Source organism: Notolepis coatsorum (genome assembly GCF_963971535.1).
Source record: "Notolepis coatsorum genome assembly, chromosome: 1".
Classification (NCBI taxonomy): domain Eukaryota; kingdom Metazoa; phylum Chordata; class Actinopteri; order Aulopiformes; family Paralepididae; genus Notolepis; species Notolepis coatsorum.
The window spans coordinates 63,273,068-63,291,936 of NC_140165.1; the positions used below are offsets into that span (position 1 = coordinate 63,273,068).

The window sequence follows — 18,869 nt, forward strand, 5'->3', positions numbered from 1 at the left end:
CTATAAATCACATTAGAACCTCACTCCCCAGGTCTATAAATCACAGTAGAACCTCACTCCCCAGGTCTATAGAGCACAGTGGAACCTCACTCCCCAGGTCTATAAATCACAGTAGAACCTCAGGTCTATAAATCACAGTGGAACCTCCCTCCACAGGTCTATAGATCACAGTGGAACCTCACTCCCCAGGTCTATAAATCACAGTAGAACCTCACCCACCTGGCCTATGAATCACAGTAGAACCTCCCTTCCCCGGTCTATAGATCACAGTGGAACCTCACCCACCTGGCCTATAAATCACAGTAGAACCTCACTCCCCGGGGCCCTCATTTATCAACAATTCTTAGAAAGTGTTCTATTTTAGTACGTAAGCACAGAATTTAGAATGTGTGTACGCACAGAAATATTGGGATTTATCAACCGTGTGTACACGGGTCCTACGCTCCTCCGTGTTGATAAATACCTCTTTGTTCTACCGTCAATGCTCGTGCATGATTATCCATATATGGTCATGAAACACCCCCCATGGGGTGTGAAATAATGGACCAACCCGAGTGAACTCTGAGAAACTCCACGAGCGAGATTGTTCACGGAACCAAGAAGACACAACCCGTGTTATGGGATAAATAAAAGGCTGGCGGACTTGTACATGGTGATGTCAGATATCAAGACTCCCTAAGACCATTGCTGCAATTCTGTCTGGACAGCTCAAAATACTAATAAAGACCGTTCGACTGTTTGGCGTTGGTGTGTCATTATAACCATGCTATGAATGCCTTTATTCGTTCTGTTCGATTGGCTACCGGGTATAATATGATTTGTACTAGAGGCATACAATCTATTTTGTTGTCGGTATTAGGTAGCCTGTATGAACTACATATAATAGCAGCCATAGCCTACATTATGCAACAGTAACTTGCGCATATTTAATAACACATGGCACAGCCCTGCATACAGTAAACCAATTTGATCATTAATCTAGCTGTTGTATCTTTACGCTTATGAAAACATTAAATAATATGTAGGCTATAGGCCGTCGCTTTGCATTAATAGCCTATATTCTCAAATGGCATTTAATGGCTATCCGACTCCTCGCTATCCTCGGACGGACCAGTATACCTTTATATCATATCATATTCATATCATAGTTTACTCTATCAGCCTACCCAGCATGTAATATGTTCTTTGTTAGAACTCTACTCATTATTATTTTGCGCATAGATTGCAGAACTACGGGAAAGTTTTGATTTATATTAAAAGGCTTTGACATTGTAAAACTAAATACGTGGAATTCTGTAAGCAGAATACAAGTCATATCACCCACACGATAGCTCTGTATCCAGAGCATGTATGCTTTTCATTCATTTAAGACACATTTATTGCAAGGGTTTTGTATACACAAACTCAACAAATAACCTCTGTTCTCGTTGCAATGCGTTTTTTATTCTTTCTTATAGGAAGGGGGAAGAACACTATATCGTGGGTGTTCATATGACTTGTATTCTGCTTACAGCTTCGGGGTTCCACTTATTATGTTTAACAATGGCAAAGCCTTTTAAATATAATCAAAAGTTCCCGTATTTCTGAAATCTATGCGCAAAATAATAACGAGTTGAGTTACGCGGAGCGCAGTCAGTCAGTACACCCCGTATATTCCGATAACGCTATATATAAACCATGGCCATGCTGCATTCATTCGGAGAGAAATACCTATTATTCCAAATGCTATTTATAGGGTTTTGACCATAATTACACTACTGTTGCTATTTTACAATGAACTATAATGAATTACGGGCCATACAGAACACGCCAGTGTTGAAGCTTATTTCCGCATTGTAAACATATTCTACCACCGGGCGCCAGCTACGCATGCTCCGAGCTGTGCGTAGATATACGCACAAAGTCAAGCACAAGTTCAAATTGATAAGTCCCACACTTTGCTTAGAAATTATCGTACGCACGGGTTACGCACATATCTGTGCGTACGCAACATTGATAAATGAGGGCCCAGATCTATAAATCACAGTGGAACCTCACCCACCTGGCCTATAAGGCCATGGTTACACTGGGGTAAAACAGCAACGTTGTATTTTTGAATGATTACGTTTGCATGTCCAAGTTAAAAAGAAACGCCGTTTTGGCAGGAAAATGCGGGTTCCTAGTGGCAACGCTGAAAGGGTGTTTTCGTTTTGGAAACTCGCAGACAATGGTGCCATGTAATTTGCGCAAGCCGGATACAGAGCCGTTTCTTGCCCAACGCCCATGCGCAGTAGTAAACACAGACGACAAATTCTCCCCTGGCTGGACCTATACAGCATACTGTATCAGCTGCGTCCTCCTCAGATTGCCTGTAGCTGCGGCTAAACTAAGATCATGTGTTGTCAAGTTATTGTTATAAGGAACCCAGTACTCCAAACTACAACAGTCTGCATTCCCTTAACAATTGTTTGTATTGAGCCGTATTGTATTGTACCGATTCTGCAATCTGTTAAAAAACATTTACATCCATTCATTCTGCTAGCATTAACGTGACTACGCTGCTAGCCACAATGCTATACTGTTATAATGGCATATCCCAATCACGTTAGCACGTAAGCTAACAATTTTTGTGAGACTAAACTCCGCTCTTGGTGGTCAATTGTGTTGATGTTAGTTTTGTTTCATCAACAAATGATCAACAAATGAGGCAGAACACAGTGAATGTATCCGTTTTTGTTTATTGCACTTTATTTCTTGCTGAAAAAGAAATGCTATGTTGCTAAATGGCTCATGCGAGGTATAAAGATGGTGGCTTTCTGAGATTTTGAGCAGGATGTGGAGTGGCTCGTTCAACCTTTCTGATTGGTTGAAAATGGCCTTCATGTTTGAACTACATCGCAACCTACTGCTTTGGCATTGTACTACATGTATATAGTAGAGGAGACAAAACAACGTCTAACTTAACTCCAACTTGCCTGCCAATACGCAGCGTACTGAAAAGCTAAATGAAACTAAATGAAATTACCCTAATGTAACCGCAGCCTAAATCACAGTAGAAGCTCAGTTTTTATACTTGACCTCTTGAAAGTGTGAACGGCTTTGAAGTTTGTCTAGTCATTGATTCATGGCTTTTTGTATCATTGATTTTGGCAAGTCTGGCCTTGGGGTTTTAAGTCAGCTTTTAACTTGCTCGCATGCACGTGTGTGGGAGAGAGAGAGAGAGACAGGGAGTTAGAGAGAGAGAAGGAGAAAGAGAGAAGGAGAGACAGAGAGAAAGAGAGAGGCAGATGGAGACAGCAAGTGAGAGAGAGAGAGAGAGAGATATAGAGAGGCAGACAGACAGGGAGAGGCAGATGGAGACAGCGAGACAGAGAGACAGATGGATGCATCATTCACCGCCTGGTATGGAAACTTCTCTGCGCTACAGAGCGTTGTGTGAACGGCCCGGAGCATCAGTGGCTGTGAGCTCCCCCTCCATCCAGGACAGTATATATATCAGTGGCGAAGCGTACCGGAGTTAACCGGGCCTTCATAATATTATATATTATTAATATTATATTCCAAATAAAATAAGTCCCTCGATACTCCGTGCTGCTGCTGCTGCTGACTTGAAATAAAATAGACAGTTCTGTGGGCAGTCGGCCCGACACTAAACAGCAGTCTGTTATAATCACATTTGTATGAGCTAACGAATTCCGTTATATTGGACATTTGCATTAATTATATCAAGCGAAGAATTGAGAAAGCAGAGAGAGACGGCAACATTATCGTGTGGTTCAACGTTGCGTGATCGCTAAAACCAATGCCGATCTCCGCCTCCCAGCGAGTTGTCATTATTAGACATGCATGGTGACTCAACAACGAAACAAATGTAACTATTTTAATACAATTCAAATTGTGCTTAGAGGGAAGTTACGGTATGCAAAGAAAGATCAAGTCAAGAATTACCAAATGAAACGCACAGCAGCCCAGCCAATATTTCAAGACAGACATATATGTGTGGAAATAAAATGCGCAGCGGCAGATCAATATAATCAATATAAATTAATTTGTTTCACTCACCATTTTGACGTGGTTCACCTGAAGACGAAATCCATCCTCCTGTCCATTTGGGTGAACTTTTCAATGACCCGGTCATACAGCTGATCAGTCCTTTTCAGATCCAGGAGCATTTCTTTTTCAATTGACATGGAGGATAATGCAGAGAGTCGGGCTTGTCCGGTTGTATTCCTCGCATATGTTTTAATGCGCTTGAGGGCAGAAAATGTCCTTTCCACGGTTGAGGTGGTGACAGGGATAGTTACAACTAAACACGTCAGTTTATATAGCTGCTTCATGCTTTCACTGAGTTTTTTTTGTTGAAGAAATAGAAGAAGGTCAGATGGGTCCTTTCCCTGAAAATCTGCCATAGAATACATGACACCAAGTTCGGTTTTCAGCCGTGGCAAGTCAAAACGCGGCCCGTAGCTGTCAGTCAGGCTTGTGAAAGCAGTTTCAGGGAACGTTTTCTTATAGATGGTGAACTGCGTGGGATCCAGAAGGGAAAGGAATGAAAGCTTTTCGTGATCTTTAAAACGAGTTGTCATTTGATTTAGAATATTGTCAATAATGCCATCATGCACCTTCTTGTAGTATGTACGTGGATCTCCGCACGCTCTGCGCCCAGGTGGCACACCGGTGGTGTTCACTGTCTCGTCATAGAGTTGCTCAAAACGTGGCCTCTGCTCCTCAATGCGAATGCAAAACTCGTCCACCCGAGCCAAACAAAACTGCATGTCAAATGACTTGCTCTGCAAAATGTCAAAAAGAACATCTGCATGGGAAAACATTTCGTAAAATGTTGAAATTAAAAAGCTAAATTCAAAGGTGCTCAAGTATGATATATGAGCATCAGCACCGCCTGTAGCAGTATCGTCAAATTCCTCGTGGTGGTCAACTATGTACTGGAACACGTCCTTAAGAGCATCTTTCTGTTCAAATACAGTGCAAACCAATCTTGATGTGAAATTCCACCTAGTTGGTGCAACTCGTGGCAGTCGCCTTTGACACATCTGGTCAAGCACTTGCGTACGTTTGGGCGATTTAGTGAAGAACGCGGCCATGGAAGACAGGTGTGAGAGGAAGATTTTGCATTCTTGAATTTTTTTTACACCTTGAGATAAAACTAAATTAAGGACATGTGCATAACAGTGTATGAAAAGCGCATCGGGGACCCTTTCCTTCACTTTGGCTTGGACACCGTTTAGTCCCGAGGCCATAACAGGTGCACCATCGTAACACTGCGCTACAAGTTTATCTGTGCATGCATATTCCTCCAAGAAATTAAGAGCCAGGGTTGCAACCTCTTCTGCTGTTTTGCCCCCCGACACATCCACATATTTAATGAACCTCTCTTTTACGCCACCGTCTGTTACATAACGAAGAACAATTGACAGCTGTGCAGCATTGCTCACATCGGACGTTTCATCCAGCATTAGAGCTACACATGACGCGTTCCTTATTTCTTCTTTAATTTCGTCATTCATCACATCAGCAACAGCACTTATCAAATCGTTCTGTATTTGACTTGAGGTTCCAATAAATACCTTGGAAGTGGTCAGATGGTAGTGCAAAGCTGGATCATATTCTGCTAAAAATGACAAAAGCTCCAGGTAATTCCCCCGGTTCAAAGATGTTCCACTCTCATCATGGCCCCTGAAAGCCATCTCCTGTTTCCCTAGGAAAACCATGCAGTGTATGAGCCATTTAAAATATCCCGATTTTTTTTGACCTTTTCGTTGTGCATCGTTGTTTCTCTCCGTCTCTGTTCATCCAGCTGTAAATCAACCCTTGCGTCTCCAAATGTTTTCAGACTAATTGTTGCCTTAAGGTGACTTGCCGAGCCTTCATGCTTTTGTGCAGACTTTGTTAAACAGGTAAGGTTATCGAAGCCTCTAAAGTTCCACGCACCCTTGTCGGTCCCAAACAACAAACATTCCCAGCAGAAAAGCTTCTTCCGTGAAACCGAGCCAGTCATCCAGGGGTACCGTTCCCAATTACTAGCCTGGAAATGTCGCTCGTAACCAGCCTTTGATGCCTGGCTGATTTCCAGTCCTTCTGGGGTTGGGCGGCCTTTTTTGATAATGTCCATCTTTTCATTGAATGTTCTTCTTGAAAAGGGAACTGTTAATAAATCCGCAACAACATCGACGGTATCATTTGCTGCTGCCATGTTTCAGTTTGTCTCGTGTTGTCTTGCTTGATAGTTAACTAAGGTAGCAAGTTCCACGTTTGCCGTTTTGCGCTCTGATTGGCCGACGCAGCCAGACTCTAGAATACTTTGGCATCTAAAAGACTACGCCCATTGACTACAGCTCCAAATGTGATTGGCTGATCAAACTGTCACTCCACACCTGGGCTCCTGTTAAGGTTTATTGGGCAGGTCGAGCTAGAATACCCGATGGAGGAAAGTCTGCCCAGAGACTTGTGAAAAGAAATCTCCGATTGGCTGTTATTTTCTCCTGTACAAAAACGCTCTAATGCGCAGTGAATGGGTCGAAAACAACTATGGCGAGTGAAACAGTGCGGTTTTAACAGATTAGCGACACAAACTATTTTAATACATTTGATAAAAAAAAATAAAAAAATAAAAATAAAAAAAAGGAATTTTTAAAATTCATATTTTCTTTCTTCTGAGGCTCACAGGGCCTTCTCTGAATACCTTGAAGGCCCTGAGAATTCGCCACTGATATATATATATATATATATATATATATATATATATATATATATATATATTAGAGGTGGGCATAGATAAATTTTTTTAATCTAGATTAATCTATCTGCAATCCTGGATTTAATCTAGATTAATCTAGATTAAAATGGCTAAAAAAAAAAAAAAAAACCTGCCGAAGGCATTCAAAATATGTGTGTTCTACCCAAATAATGACCAGAAGTAAGTCCTTACTTTTTCTTTCCTCCTTATGTTTCTCAGGCCAGGTGGCCCATTACACCATGAGCCCATCTCCCGTTTCCAAAATGCATTACAGACCGTTTGAAAAAGCTGTTTTGCTATAATAATTGGTAATGAAATATCAAAATAATGTTCAATAAGATGTACTTGTGTTTAATAAGTTGTTTTATTCAGAAGTTAACACAAATACATAATATTACCAGTACAGTACAGTATCTAGCACACTCTCAGGAGCAAAACAGAAAGAATCATTTCAAACTTGAACTATGTGACATGGCTTGAATCAACTGCTCCAGTGGAGTTGCTCAGTGGCCAATGGTGTCAACTGTGGTTGTACTGGGCAGCTCCCAGGTGTGAATGGAACTGTGTGAATGTGAAGCAGGGCGTTCCTGAAAAAGAGCATCTGTGCTCAGCGAACCTACCCTGGGTAAATAAAGGTAAAAAAAAAAAAACATTTGCGCTAATTATATTATCGCGCGATACTAGTATAGCATTAACGCAGCAAGTTTTTTTTTTTTTTTTTTTTTTTTTTTTTTACATTTTTTTGTCTACCTTTATTTACCCAGGGTAGGTTCGCTGAGCACAGATGTTCTTTTCCATTCACACCTGGGAGCTGCCCAGTACAACCACAGTTGACACCATTGGCCACTGAGCAACTCCACTGGAGCAGTTGATTCAAGCCATGTCACATAGTTCAAGTTTGAAATGATTATTTCTGTTTTGCTCCTGAGAGTGTGCTAGATACTGTACTGTACTGGTAATATTATGTATTTGTGTTAACTTCTGAATAAAACAACTTATTAAACACAAGTACATCTTATTGAACATTATTTTGATATTTCATTACCAATTATTATAGCAAAACAGCTTTTTCAAACAGTCTGTAATGCATTTTGGAAACGGGAGATGGGCTCATGGTGTAATGGGCCACCTGGCCTGAGAAACATAAGGAGGAAAGAAAAAGTAAGGACTTACTTCTGGTCATTATTTGGGTAGAACACACATATTTTGAATGCCTTCGGCAGTTTTTTTTTTTTTTTTTTTTAGCCATTTTAATCTAGATTAATCTAGATTAAATCCAGGATTGCAGATAGATTAATCTAGACTAAAAAAATTAATCTATGCCCACCTCTAATATATATATATATATATATATATATATATATATATATATATATATATATATATATATATAATACAACAGATGGTGTTTCGGATTCTTAATGCTGTTAATTTTAACTCTTACACTGTTTACTTACTAGATTCAAGAGGTTTATTTGTCACATACATACCAGGGCATACAGTGAAATGCGGGTGGCCATGCCCGCTTTGATTGTGAAATAATACTAATAATAAAATAGACGTAAAAAACAGGTAATACAAATACATAAAATAGACATGATAAAGTCCTGAGATAGTGCAATACAATGTTAGCTACGGATTAAGGCACTGGGTCCTATGTACACTACTATACAATATACAGTTTTTACTCTATATCCTTATGCTATACTTGCTATTTCTAAACTAAGAACCACATTAGTTCTTTCCTTAAAATTACCTTTATTTTCCTTGTTCCTTTAAAGTGTCCTTTCCATTTGGTTTAAAGTGACCGTTTGTCTGTGAGCGATTGCAGCATGCGTGTTGTGTGTGTATGTGTGTGCTCATGTGTACTAGTACTGTGTGCTGATGAAGAGGAGCCAAGAAACAAATAATGTCACTCATGTGTGTCTATCTGCCCATGTAAAATATACTATATCGGACAGACATCCCGCAAATAAAAAATCAGATTGAACGAACACAGAAGCATATAAAGCGGGCCGACATTAATTCCCCTGTGGCACAACATTTTAACGAAATGGATCATAAAATCAATGACCTCAAGTGCATAGGTCTAGAGATGGTATTTCTTAATAGAAGGGGTGGTAACCATGAACAACTTCTTTTGCAACGGGAATGTGTATGGATTCATCGGCTCCAATCTATGTATCAATCTGGTATGAATGAAGAGTTCAATTTGGCTCCATTCCTTTAGGTGAAAGCTGAGCCTATTCTAAGTTGTTTACTGTATAAACAATAACTAGTACACTGATTAATGAACGGTCTAATAACCTGATACCCCCAATGTACTAGTTTTTTGTTCCATACAGACTTGTAAATAATGTATTGTAATATGTATTAATATGTGTTGTTTCATACATAGCCATTATACGCATTCATGCGATACTGTGATGATATCTACCTGTCAATCTAGCCCTGCTAATTACTGATCATGACGTCAACCTAGACTGTTGACTGATTGCTGATTGTTCCCACCTGCATGTTGTCAAGTACAGCCTAGTTAAGGTTTGTTTGTCACAACTATCATTGCACACTGATGAAAACCGGATGGCTGAAAACGTTTTGTGCGTATACAACTTGTGCATATTAAAATAAAAACAACGACTTTCCTCGAGTGCGGCCCCTACTCCATTTTTTGTGTGTGTGTGTGCGCACCATTCTGGCGCAGAGAGGCGACGGTCAGCAGCACAGCAGGGTGGAGGTCAGGCTGGTCGTGGAGGAGGTGACCCAGCAGACCGCTCACTGAGAACCCCTCTGGAAGAGACACCTTCTGGGCCTCCGCTGCCTCCACACACTGCCTGTCCAGCTCTGGGATCATCTGCAAACACATGCACACAATACACCTGGAGGATCTGAGACGTCTCCATCTTAGTGCTGTCAATCGATTCAAATATGTAATCTGATTAATCGCATGATTGTCCAAATATATATATTTATTTTTTTCTAAAACGTTAATTGTGTGTTAAAAAAATAGTGGCGTTAACAGAATTGTGCGTTAACGCGTTAATTACGCGTTAACTTTGACAGCCTTAACACGCATACAGTACACTCTCACACACACACACACACACATGTTTAAGTGTGCTATTGGGAACCGTCTGAAACGGGTTTCTCAGGATTGAGTCTGTGACAGCATTAAGCCTGAAGAACTCTGATCAAACTAACCTCTCTTTATCTCCATCCAGAAGAGAGGAGATGAAAGTAGAGGAGCAGAGATAAGAGGAGAGGACAGGAGAAGAGAAGCAGATGAGAGAGGAGATGAGGGAGGAAAGGATGGGAAGAGGAGATGAAAGGAGGAGAGGATGGGAAGAGGAGAGGATGGGAAGAGGAGAGGAGAAGATGGGAAGAGGAGATGAGAGAAGAGATGAAAGGAGAGGATGAGAAGAGGAGATGAGAGGAGGCGGTGAGGAGAGGAGAGGATGGGAAGAGGAGAGGAGAGAAGCGGAGAGAGGAGATGAGGGGAGGAGAGGATGGTCTCACCTGAGACAGAGTCAGCTCGCCCCGCTCTGCTCTGCCCATGGCACTGTCCTTTTGAGACGCCACTTTGGACAGAAAGCCACTGAAACGGCAAAGAAGAAACCTTCAGGGAGTCGTCCTGAATGAGAAGACAAACCAACCTTCACATAAAGGACACAGTGATGAGTGTCATATCCATCATTAGTGATGAATCTGAGGGCAGAGTGATAGACAGAGTCCAAGGATTTAAGGGTTGAGGCCGCAGCATGCCTATAAATTACATCACCATAGTCCAGGACTGATGAGAAAACTGCTTCGACAACTCTCTTCCTATTATCAAAGGAAAGCTGGTTCTGTTTCTGTACAGGAAGCCACTTTTCTGTCGCAACTTGAAGGCAAGGTTGTCCACGCGGAATTTAAATGTGAATTTCTCATCAAGCCACACACCAAGATATTTATATTCAGTGACTCTCTCAATGCTAGAACCACTTACGGTAGATATGTGTAAAACCATCATATTCAATGTTTCTGGCTCTAGAAAACCGCATACATTTTGTTTTACTAGCATTAAGAACCTAGTAAAGTTCTCAATAGCCAATTGTACAGAGTCCGCAATACAATACACAACAGTATCATCTAGGGATGCACCGAAATTTCGGCCACCGAAAGTTTTCGGCCGAAAATGCCCTTTCGGCTTTTGGCCGAAAGAGTTTTTTCACCGAAAATATATCACCGAAACAGAAACAACCTGTAACCTAACGCGTGTTGTTGTGATGATGTCATCAGTCATTACACGCTCAACGTGAGCTCTTCAGTCCTGCGTTCTGCAGCCTGTGATAACTCCTCTTGGGACTCGGGGGTATCGCGCTGTTTCTATGTAAACTCTGCGCGCAACGTGTCCAATAAATGCGTCTTTAACATGCTTTATATCCTTATTTACTATATGCCCATCGCGGTTAATCACTGAGTGATCTAATATGCATATTCTTCAGAGCGAGAGGGGGGGGGATTGTGTTTCTCACATTGACGCCGTTTGTTGTTGATAATATAATCTGAAGAGCATTATTATTATTATCATTCTCGAGCATACACGTCGCGCGTCTACTGTGCCAAAGTCAAGAGAGCACATTCATCTGGGGACTAGAGTCAGTAGAGCACAGATGTCCACATGTCTTCTCTCTCTCTATCTTTCTCTCTCTCTCTCTGATTGATTGATTGAAAACTTTATTAACAGATTGCAGAATGGGTACAATACAGTACAGCTCAATACACACAATTGTTAAGGGGATGCAGACCAGAGAAATACTTTCGTCTTGTTTACATCAGGGTCCCCCATTTTCAATTCATCAGGACATATATGACATACATGACATACAGATAGACAGTACTGCTACATCTATATATTTATGACATACCAGATTTGCAAATACAGTACTGTTTGTGATACAAAAATACCCATAATAGTGATTATTTATTATTTAAGTTAAGTTTTGCCATAATCATATATTTTTCCATAATCAGGTAGCTGAACAACATTGGTAAAAAAAAATCTATTCCATGAATCATTTTCGGCCTTTCGGCATTCGGTTTTCGGCCAACTGTTTCCTATTTTCGGTATCGGTTTCGGCCAAGAATTTCCCATTCGGTGCATCCCTAGTATCATCTGCATACAGATGGGCTTGACAACCATTCAGTGAAGACACAATATCATTCATATAAATAGTGAGGATAGGACCTAGAATTGAACCCTGTGGCACACCTTTAGTTATTGACAATTTTTATTGGGCATAACTCGACTTTACACACTGACAGGGTGTAATCCACGGGACTCACAATCCGGGGCAAATTCACAAAGGGATTGCACAGCTTTTTCTGACGCTATGCCGGCGAAAATAACTGAAACACAGTTTGCTATTCACAAAGCAAGCATAAAGGGTGAAATACGGTGGTAATTGCGTTGCCATCAGCATTGCGTCTCGGTGCGTCTGTGATATTTGCGGGTATTTAAATGAGATAATATGGGCGGAACATGTGCCCCTTTCTATGCAAATGAGCCTCATCGCAAGAACACTCCCAATTCACAAAGATCGGTGCTAATTGCGACGTGCAGTTAAAGCGACGCTATTTACGTCTTGAGAGATTTGGTGGTAACTAAGCGCATTTATAAAGGGGCGTCATTGCCAGCGTCTCAGGTGATCATGGCAGCAGTAATCGTTGCCAGGCGAAGGCATCGTAATGCCAGGCGTGCTTGTGAAAGAATATTTCTAATGAAAATATCACTTTTTGATTTAAGCGAGACCGAAATCATCCGGAGACACAGGTTGCCAGCTCAAGCAATTCTTGATCTACTCGATGAAATCAAGGATGATATTGAGCCAGCCACCCAGAGATCCCATGCAATCTTATTTATTATTTAAATATTGTTAAATTGGCGTTCCCAATGTTTTCAGCGCTATTGATCGATTTTGTAATGAGATTTTTATTTTGCATCATGCTGACATTTTTATTTGCGTTATGCATTGCTCTTGCTGCTTGTTGTATTATGTCTTCATTATATAAAGCACATTGAACTGCAATCCTTGTATGAAAGGTGGTATATAAATAAAGTTTATTATTATTATTGATTGCACTCACGTTCCAATAAATAGGAAGCAAACGTATTCAATCAACACAGTTACACAGGTAGTGTGCAATGGCAGTAATATAATAACGAATGTGGTTGCAAAATTCCCTGGGTCCACTTGCCGTGCGTAATCCTGCCAATGTTGGAGAGGCGGCCTACAATCAGAGTCTCATCAGAACGTGCACATTTGGCATCTTAAAAAGCCGGTTTAGATGCCTGGATCGTAGCGGTGGGGCAATGCTATATATTCCCCCCAAAGCACATCACTCCTTTGGGTGCCGGGTTAGGTAATAATCACAATAAAGAGAATAGAACCCACACACTATTATGCTCCAGAATAAACTTTTAATTTATAATGTTTCATCAGGTCCATGAGAAGTAGACGCTGGAAACGCAGCCAATGAAAAGTTTATTCTCGAGTATATGATAATGTGGGTTCTATTATCTTAACTAAACATTAAATACAACTTTCTCACTCAAAAAAAATATTCCTAAATGAGACAATATTTTCACTGGCACAGTGCCTAACTTCGGTCTAAAGATTCAGCACCATGGACAGGTCTGCTCAAAATAATTTATTTGGGGATAACATGACAAACAAATGCAATGACAAAAGATAGTGACAAAAACAAAGGATGCCATGTGTCATGAAAATACAAATTAAGCAAGCTCTATCCGTCGACTAAAGATGCACTTCTTCAACCATTATCTGAAATAAAAAATAATAATAATAATTCTAACCTAACTAACCTTACTGTCATGCACTTGTCCTAATATACTAACCTACACTGTAGCCCTCAACACTTTGATGAACATTGTTACTCAGCTGATAGAGTTGTGCCCTTCCTGATGACTTGTCGTACAGAACTTGTAAGTCGCTTTGGATAAAAGCGTCAGCTAAATGACTAAATGTATACATTACAAAATAAACTAAATACAATGATGAAAAATACTGTTATGTCTATGCCTCATTTCGGGTTTATTTTGTCCCCTTCCTGATATCTGCCAACAGCGCTGTCAGGTGCAAACTGCTCCGCGGGCAAACTGCGCTACAGCAAATCAGGAGCAAATTGCACACCTATGGGCGTGTTTGCGCTAGTATCTCATCTGCGCAATATCTTTAGTGAATGGCTCGCAAAGGCGGAGCACATAGCATGCGCTAATCGCGCGCAGTTAAGGGTGCTATTAGCGCCGCGCAATCGATTCTTTGTGAATTCGCCCCTCAGTGTCTATATCAACATTAAAAGGGGAACTATCTTATAAATGGCCTTTTTCAGTGTTTAGCATTGTTTCCTAGCTATGTGGACTTATATACGTCTCTAATTCTCATATTGGCGCATTCTTCCAATTCTCCTCTCACAATATTCACCCTCACTGAACTGAGTCATCTGAAAATGTGCTGATTTGTAAGGCTGAGCCCGAACCCTGTTTTTAGGGTTCGAACGTTCGCCAGGGTTTATCGAACGAACGTTCGATTTTTTAAAAAGATTTATAATTTTTTTTTTATAATTTTTTTTTTTAAATTTTTTTAATAATAATTTTTTTTTTTATTGTATTATAGATCCTACGGAGGGCGGCATTGCATAGTCTATTGGTGAACAACATGTTGTTTACAGTGGTGGCTGTTCATGTAAACATGTAATTAAACAAAGCACTCAGAAGAAAATAAACAAGCTACTGAATCAAAGTATGATAAACAATAGCCCTTGCAGTCACGTAAGGGGCTAGATAAACAAATGCATTCGTTTTGTGGCATTAACCGAACGTTATATAGTTAGTGTTACACGTTCAATAACAGGTATTCACTCTTGGTCGACGGGGAGGGGAGCCGGGAGGAGAGGCGCACGCCTCGGCTCAACAGACCCGTCCACCGTCTACCTCGGAACGGCCGGGCTCCCAACACGCCTGCCGCCCGTCCGCCCTACCACCGTTCCGAGGTAGACGGTGGACGGGTCTGTCCACCGTGCGCCTGCTGTTGTTTCCAACGCAACCACCTCCCGCCATGAAGCTCGCGCTCCGTGGCCGAAAAAGGATGGTATTCATTAATGATCCTAATGCAGGTTCACCTACGGAAACCTTGTTACCGATTACTTCCTCGGCGGGGAGCTAACTACGGCTCCCCGGTAGCTACGGTAAGTCTGTTGAGGCTTGCCGATTGGTGGTAACAGCAGAGGCGGGTGCAAGCGGTGTGACGTAATTGGCAGAATCGCCTGTCAATCAAAATAGAGCTCTGGTTGAGAAATAGTATCCCGCTGCAGCCCGGCAGACCATACTGGTTGAGCCGAGCGCCTCGCATTCACATCACCTCAACCCCGTGCGCATCCTTTATTTTTTTTTCACCGAACGTTCGAACCTATTAATTAAAGTCCGAATGTCAGCGTAACGAACGAACGTTCGAACGTTCGGGCTCAGCCTTACTGATTTGTGATGTCAGAGAGACTCGGCTGCATGAGTCTCCACACAGTTCCCACCGTGGTTGGAGCCCAGGCTCAAAACGGCTTAAGATCTTGAGGTAGAAAAAAATGCTGTTTGAGGACTTGATTAGAAATACAAAACAATGAATAAAAAAAAATAAAGAATTACAGAGGTGTTCCATAAACTCACAGGAATTGTGTAAAAGTGCCCAAATAGTGAAAGAAATAGTAAAATAGTTCCCCTTTAAGATCAACAGGAAGAAGTCCAATATATTCTCTATCAAACAGGTTCCCAGCAACTGCAATGTGTTTATTAAATGCCAGACAAATTTAGTTCTGGCTAGAAATGACACAATCGTCAACACTAATATGAGCGGCCGGGTAGTGAATAGAGGTCTTGTTTTTCTTTAAGTTAACTGTCTTCCAAAACTGAGCCGGGTTTGTGTAGGAACTTGTAATTAAATCTAAGTAATTTGATTTTGACTCTCATAGCTGTGGTACATCTGTTTCTGAGCTGTTTAAAGGCAAGCCAGTGTTGTGGATCACCTGAGTGTCTAGCATGTGACCAGGCCATATTCCTGTCATTAAGCAGAGTTGACAACTCATGCAAGAACCAGGGTATTTGTGAAGAGGTCAAGGGTCACTTGAACATCGGCAGACTCTGCCATGATGAAGAAGATGTTGCTGCTATGCATAATATCATTCATGAAAGCTTGTTCATTTAAACTCCTCACTGTTTGTCTGACACCGGCTCTCTGTAACTGGGTGCTGAACGTTCTTACAAACAGGCCCCAGTCAGTCAGAGTCGGCAACCGGACATCAAGTTCAAGTTTCTTTATTAGTTGGGCGGTCAGGTGGCGTAGCGGAGATTGCGCTCGTCACCAATGCACCAAGAGGCTGCGGTCTCGACTCCCGGAGTCAGCATTGCCTTGGCTTGGTCTGATCGTCGTCATACTAACTCGTTTGGCTGAGTTAGGGGGAGGGAAGTCATGGGTGGGAATCTGGCGTTGTGGACAGCGACACCTACAGGTCAGGTCTGGGCGCCTGCTCAGCGGAGGCAGGACTTGAGGAAGGCAGCGTGACCTCCCACGCGTTACGCTTCACCAATGAGAGTCCTCGCTGCCAGGTGAAAAAAGAGTCACTGGCTGTTGCCGCGCATGTCGGAGGAAGCGTGCGGATGACTTCAGGGTTCCCTTGTACCGACCAGTAGGAGAACATGCGCACAACAACCAGGCAGGGGGGGGGGGGGGGGGGAATTGGCACAACGACTAAATTGGGACGGGGAGAAAAACAGAGAAAAATCGGAGAAAGAGAGGATAACATTTTTTTTTTTTTTTTAAGTTTCTTTATTAGTTGTCATACAGGTTACAGAATACTTTGCATGAAATGTTTCTTTCTGTGTATCTATATATACAGTATGTACAGCTCAGTGTTGGGAAAGTTCACTTTCTACATGAACTAGTTCAGTTCACAGTTCACAATTTTTAAAATGAACTAGTTCAGTTCATAGTTCATAATAAAGAAATTTGAACTAAAGTTCATGGTTTCAAAAAAGAACTAATTTATAGTTATTTTTTTTTAATTTTTATAGTTCTTTTTTCAATACGTTGCTGGCTGCGAGCTATTATTTGTAAAAAATATTGAACCACAGACAGCAATCGGAATACTGGCATTTGCATTTTTCATTTGTCATATATGTCCTGATGAATTGAAAATGGGGGACCCTGATGTAAACAAGACGAAAGTCTTTCTCTGGTCTGCATCCTCTTAACAATTCTGTGTATTGAGCCATACTGTATTGTACCCATTCTGCAATCTGTTAATAAAGTTTTCAATCAATCAATCAATTCATTTCCATAACGCTTTGCCGTCGCCCATTCAGTCCACACTAGTAGCAGCTGCAGCTTTCATCTCTACAGTATATTTTCAAAAACATGAGGAAAAACTTTGCTTGAATTGTCTTTATTATGAAAACAAAAACAGGACGTTTGCTTATTCTCAATGTGCCGTTTAAACTTTAAGGTTTTCTGTCGACGTCGATGTGCGGACTTGCTTCTTCAAACCGAGTGGACAAAGTTTACAGACAAACGTTAGATTTTTTCCGTCTGAGTCAGTACTGACTTTAATGTTAAACTCTTTTAAATGCTCAAACGCAGACGTCTAGAGGTAGGGTCTGATTCTGAGCGAGTGCTGCTCTCGACCTGCTGCTCGGCTTCTGCTCGCTGTTCCGGTCTGGTCTGTTTGTTGTGATGAGTCTGATGACGTAGCCAAGGGCGCGTTGCCAGATAAGGTGGTTTCCCGCATACTTTTGTAGCCTTTTTACGGTGTGTTTTAACTGGGTTTTCGGCTGAAATGCATATGAAATCTGGCACACCTTTGAACGCCGTTATAACAGAGTGCTGAGAATGAACGCATGTTTGAACGCCGTTATAAAGCGCTGATAATGAATGCGTTCTCAATAACGTTTATTTAGCGGATAATCAGTACGTTCACCCAAAATACGAACGCGTTCATGAGCGATCGTTCATTGAACGCGTTCAGGTACATCACTGGTACAGCTGGTACAAAATTATGAGGTATAGCTTAGCTTGTGGTGCCACCTTGTAGTGGTGAGGTGCAATAGGGAGGTGCAATAAGGAATGAGAATGATGTGCAATTTCCTTACCAATAATATAATATAAATATAAAGTGTAAAGTGTGTCTAAAGTGGTAAAGTGGGTGCTACAGTGGGTTGTTTATTTATGTGTGCTGTGGGTGTGTTGATGGTTGCTTATTGTTCATTGTTCATTGAGCATCCTGATGGCCTGGGGATCCTTCCGAGTCGCTCTGTGCTTGCCATGAGACTCCGGTATCGCTTGCCTGACCGCAGTAATTCAAAGAGGCAGTTGTTGGGTGGCTGGAGTATTTGATTATTCCCTTAGCCTTGCCCATGTACCGCTTGTTGTAAATGCCTTGGAGAGTGGGAAGTCCCCCTCCAATTGTGCGTTCGGCTGAACGGGCCACTCTGTAGTCTGCTGCGGTTTTGTGCAGTGCTATTCCCAAACCAGGAGGTGATATTGCCAGTCAGGATGCTCTCCATTGTGCATGAGTAGAAGTTCTTGAGGATCTTCTAACTCACATTGAACTTCCTTAAGCGCCTAAGGAAGTAGAGGCGTTGTCGTGCCGTCAATGTGTGTGGTCCATGTCAAGTCCTCGGATATGTGGATATGGTATATCGGATATGCGAGTGCCATACCTTGCCATACCAAAACTACGCCCCTGCCACCAGGAGAGCACATAACATAATTAAGGACAGTACACACCCCCAGCACAGACTCTTCAACCTCCTGCCATCAGGCAGGCAGGACTACGAGACTGACAAACAGTTTCTACCCACAGGCCATCAGGCCAGTGGCGGCCCGTACATTCTTCTCCATGGGGGGCGCTATACCAAACATTTTGCAAACATGTACCACGCATTGGCGAATATTTAATTAGGTACAACTATCACCATTGCCATCAATCAATATGATCACAGTCAGTCAAATGCAGCCACGCTTCCAATATGCCCTACACAATCAGAGAGAGTGAGAGTGAGAGTGAGAGTGAGAGAGAGAGAGCGAGCGAG

The 18,869-nt window shown here is 41.7% G+C and overlaps 1 protein-coding gene across 1 annotated transcript in view; it reads right to left on the minus strand.

The window, feature by feature from the left end:
* The window catches only part of ephx2 (epoxide hydrolase 2, cytoplasmic), a gene marked incomplete at its 5' end in the record, with an annotated part of 62,596 nt that overhangs the window by 40,547 nt on the left and 3,180 nt on the right, over positions 1 to 18,869 (minus strand). The window contains 2 exons of the mRNA XM_084333432.1: positions 9,425 to 9,587; positions 10,250 to 10,328. Coding sequence (XP_084189558.1) covers positions 9,425 to 9,587; positions 10,250 to 10,328 — 242 coding nt within the window. The remainder of the gene's footprint in view (positions 1 to 9,424; positions 9,588 to 10,249; positions 10,329 to 18,869) is intronic.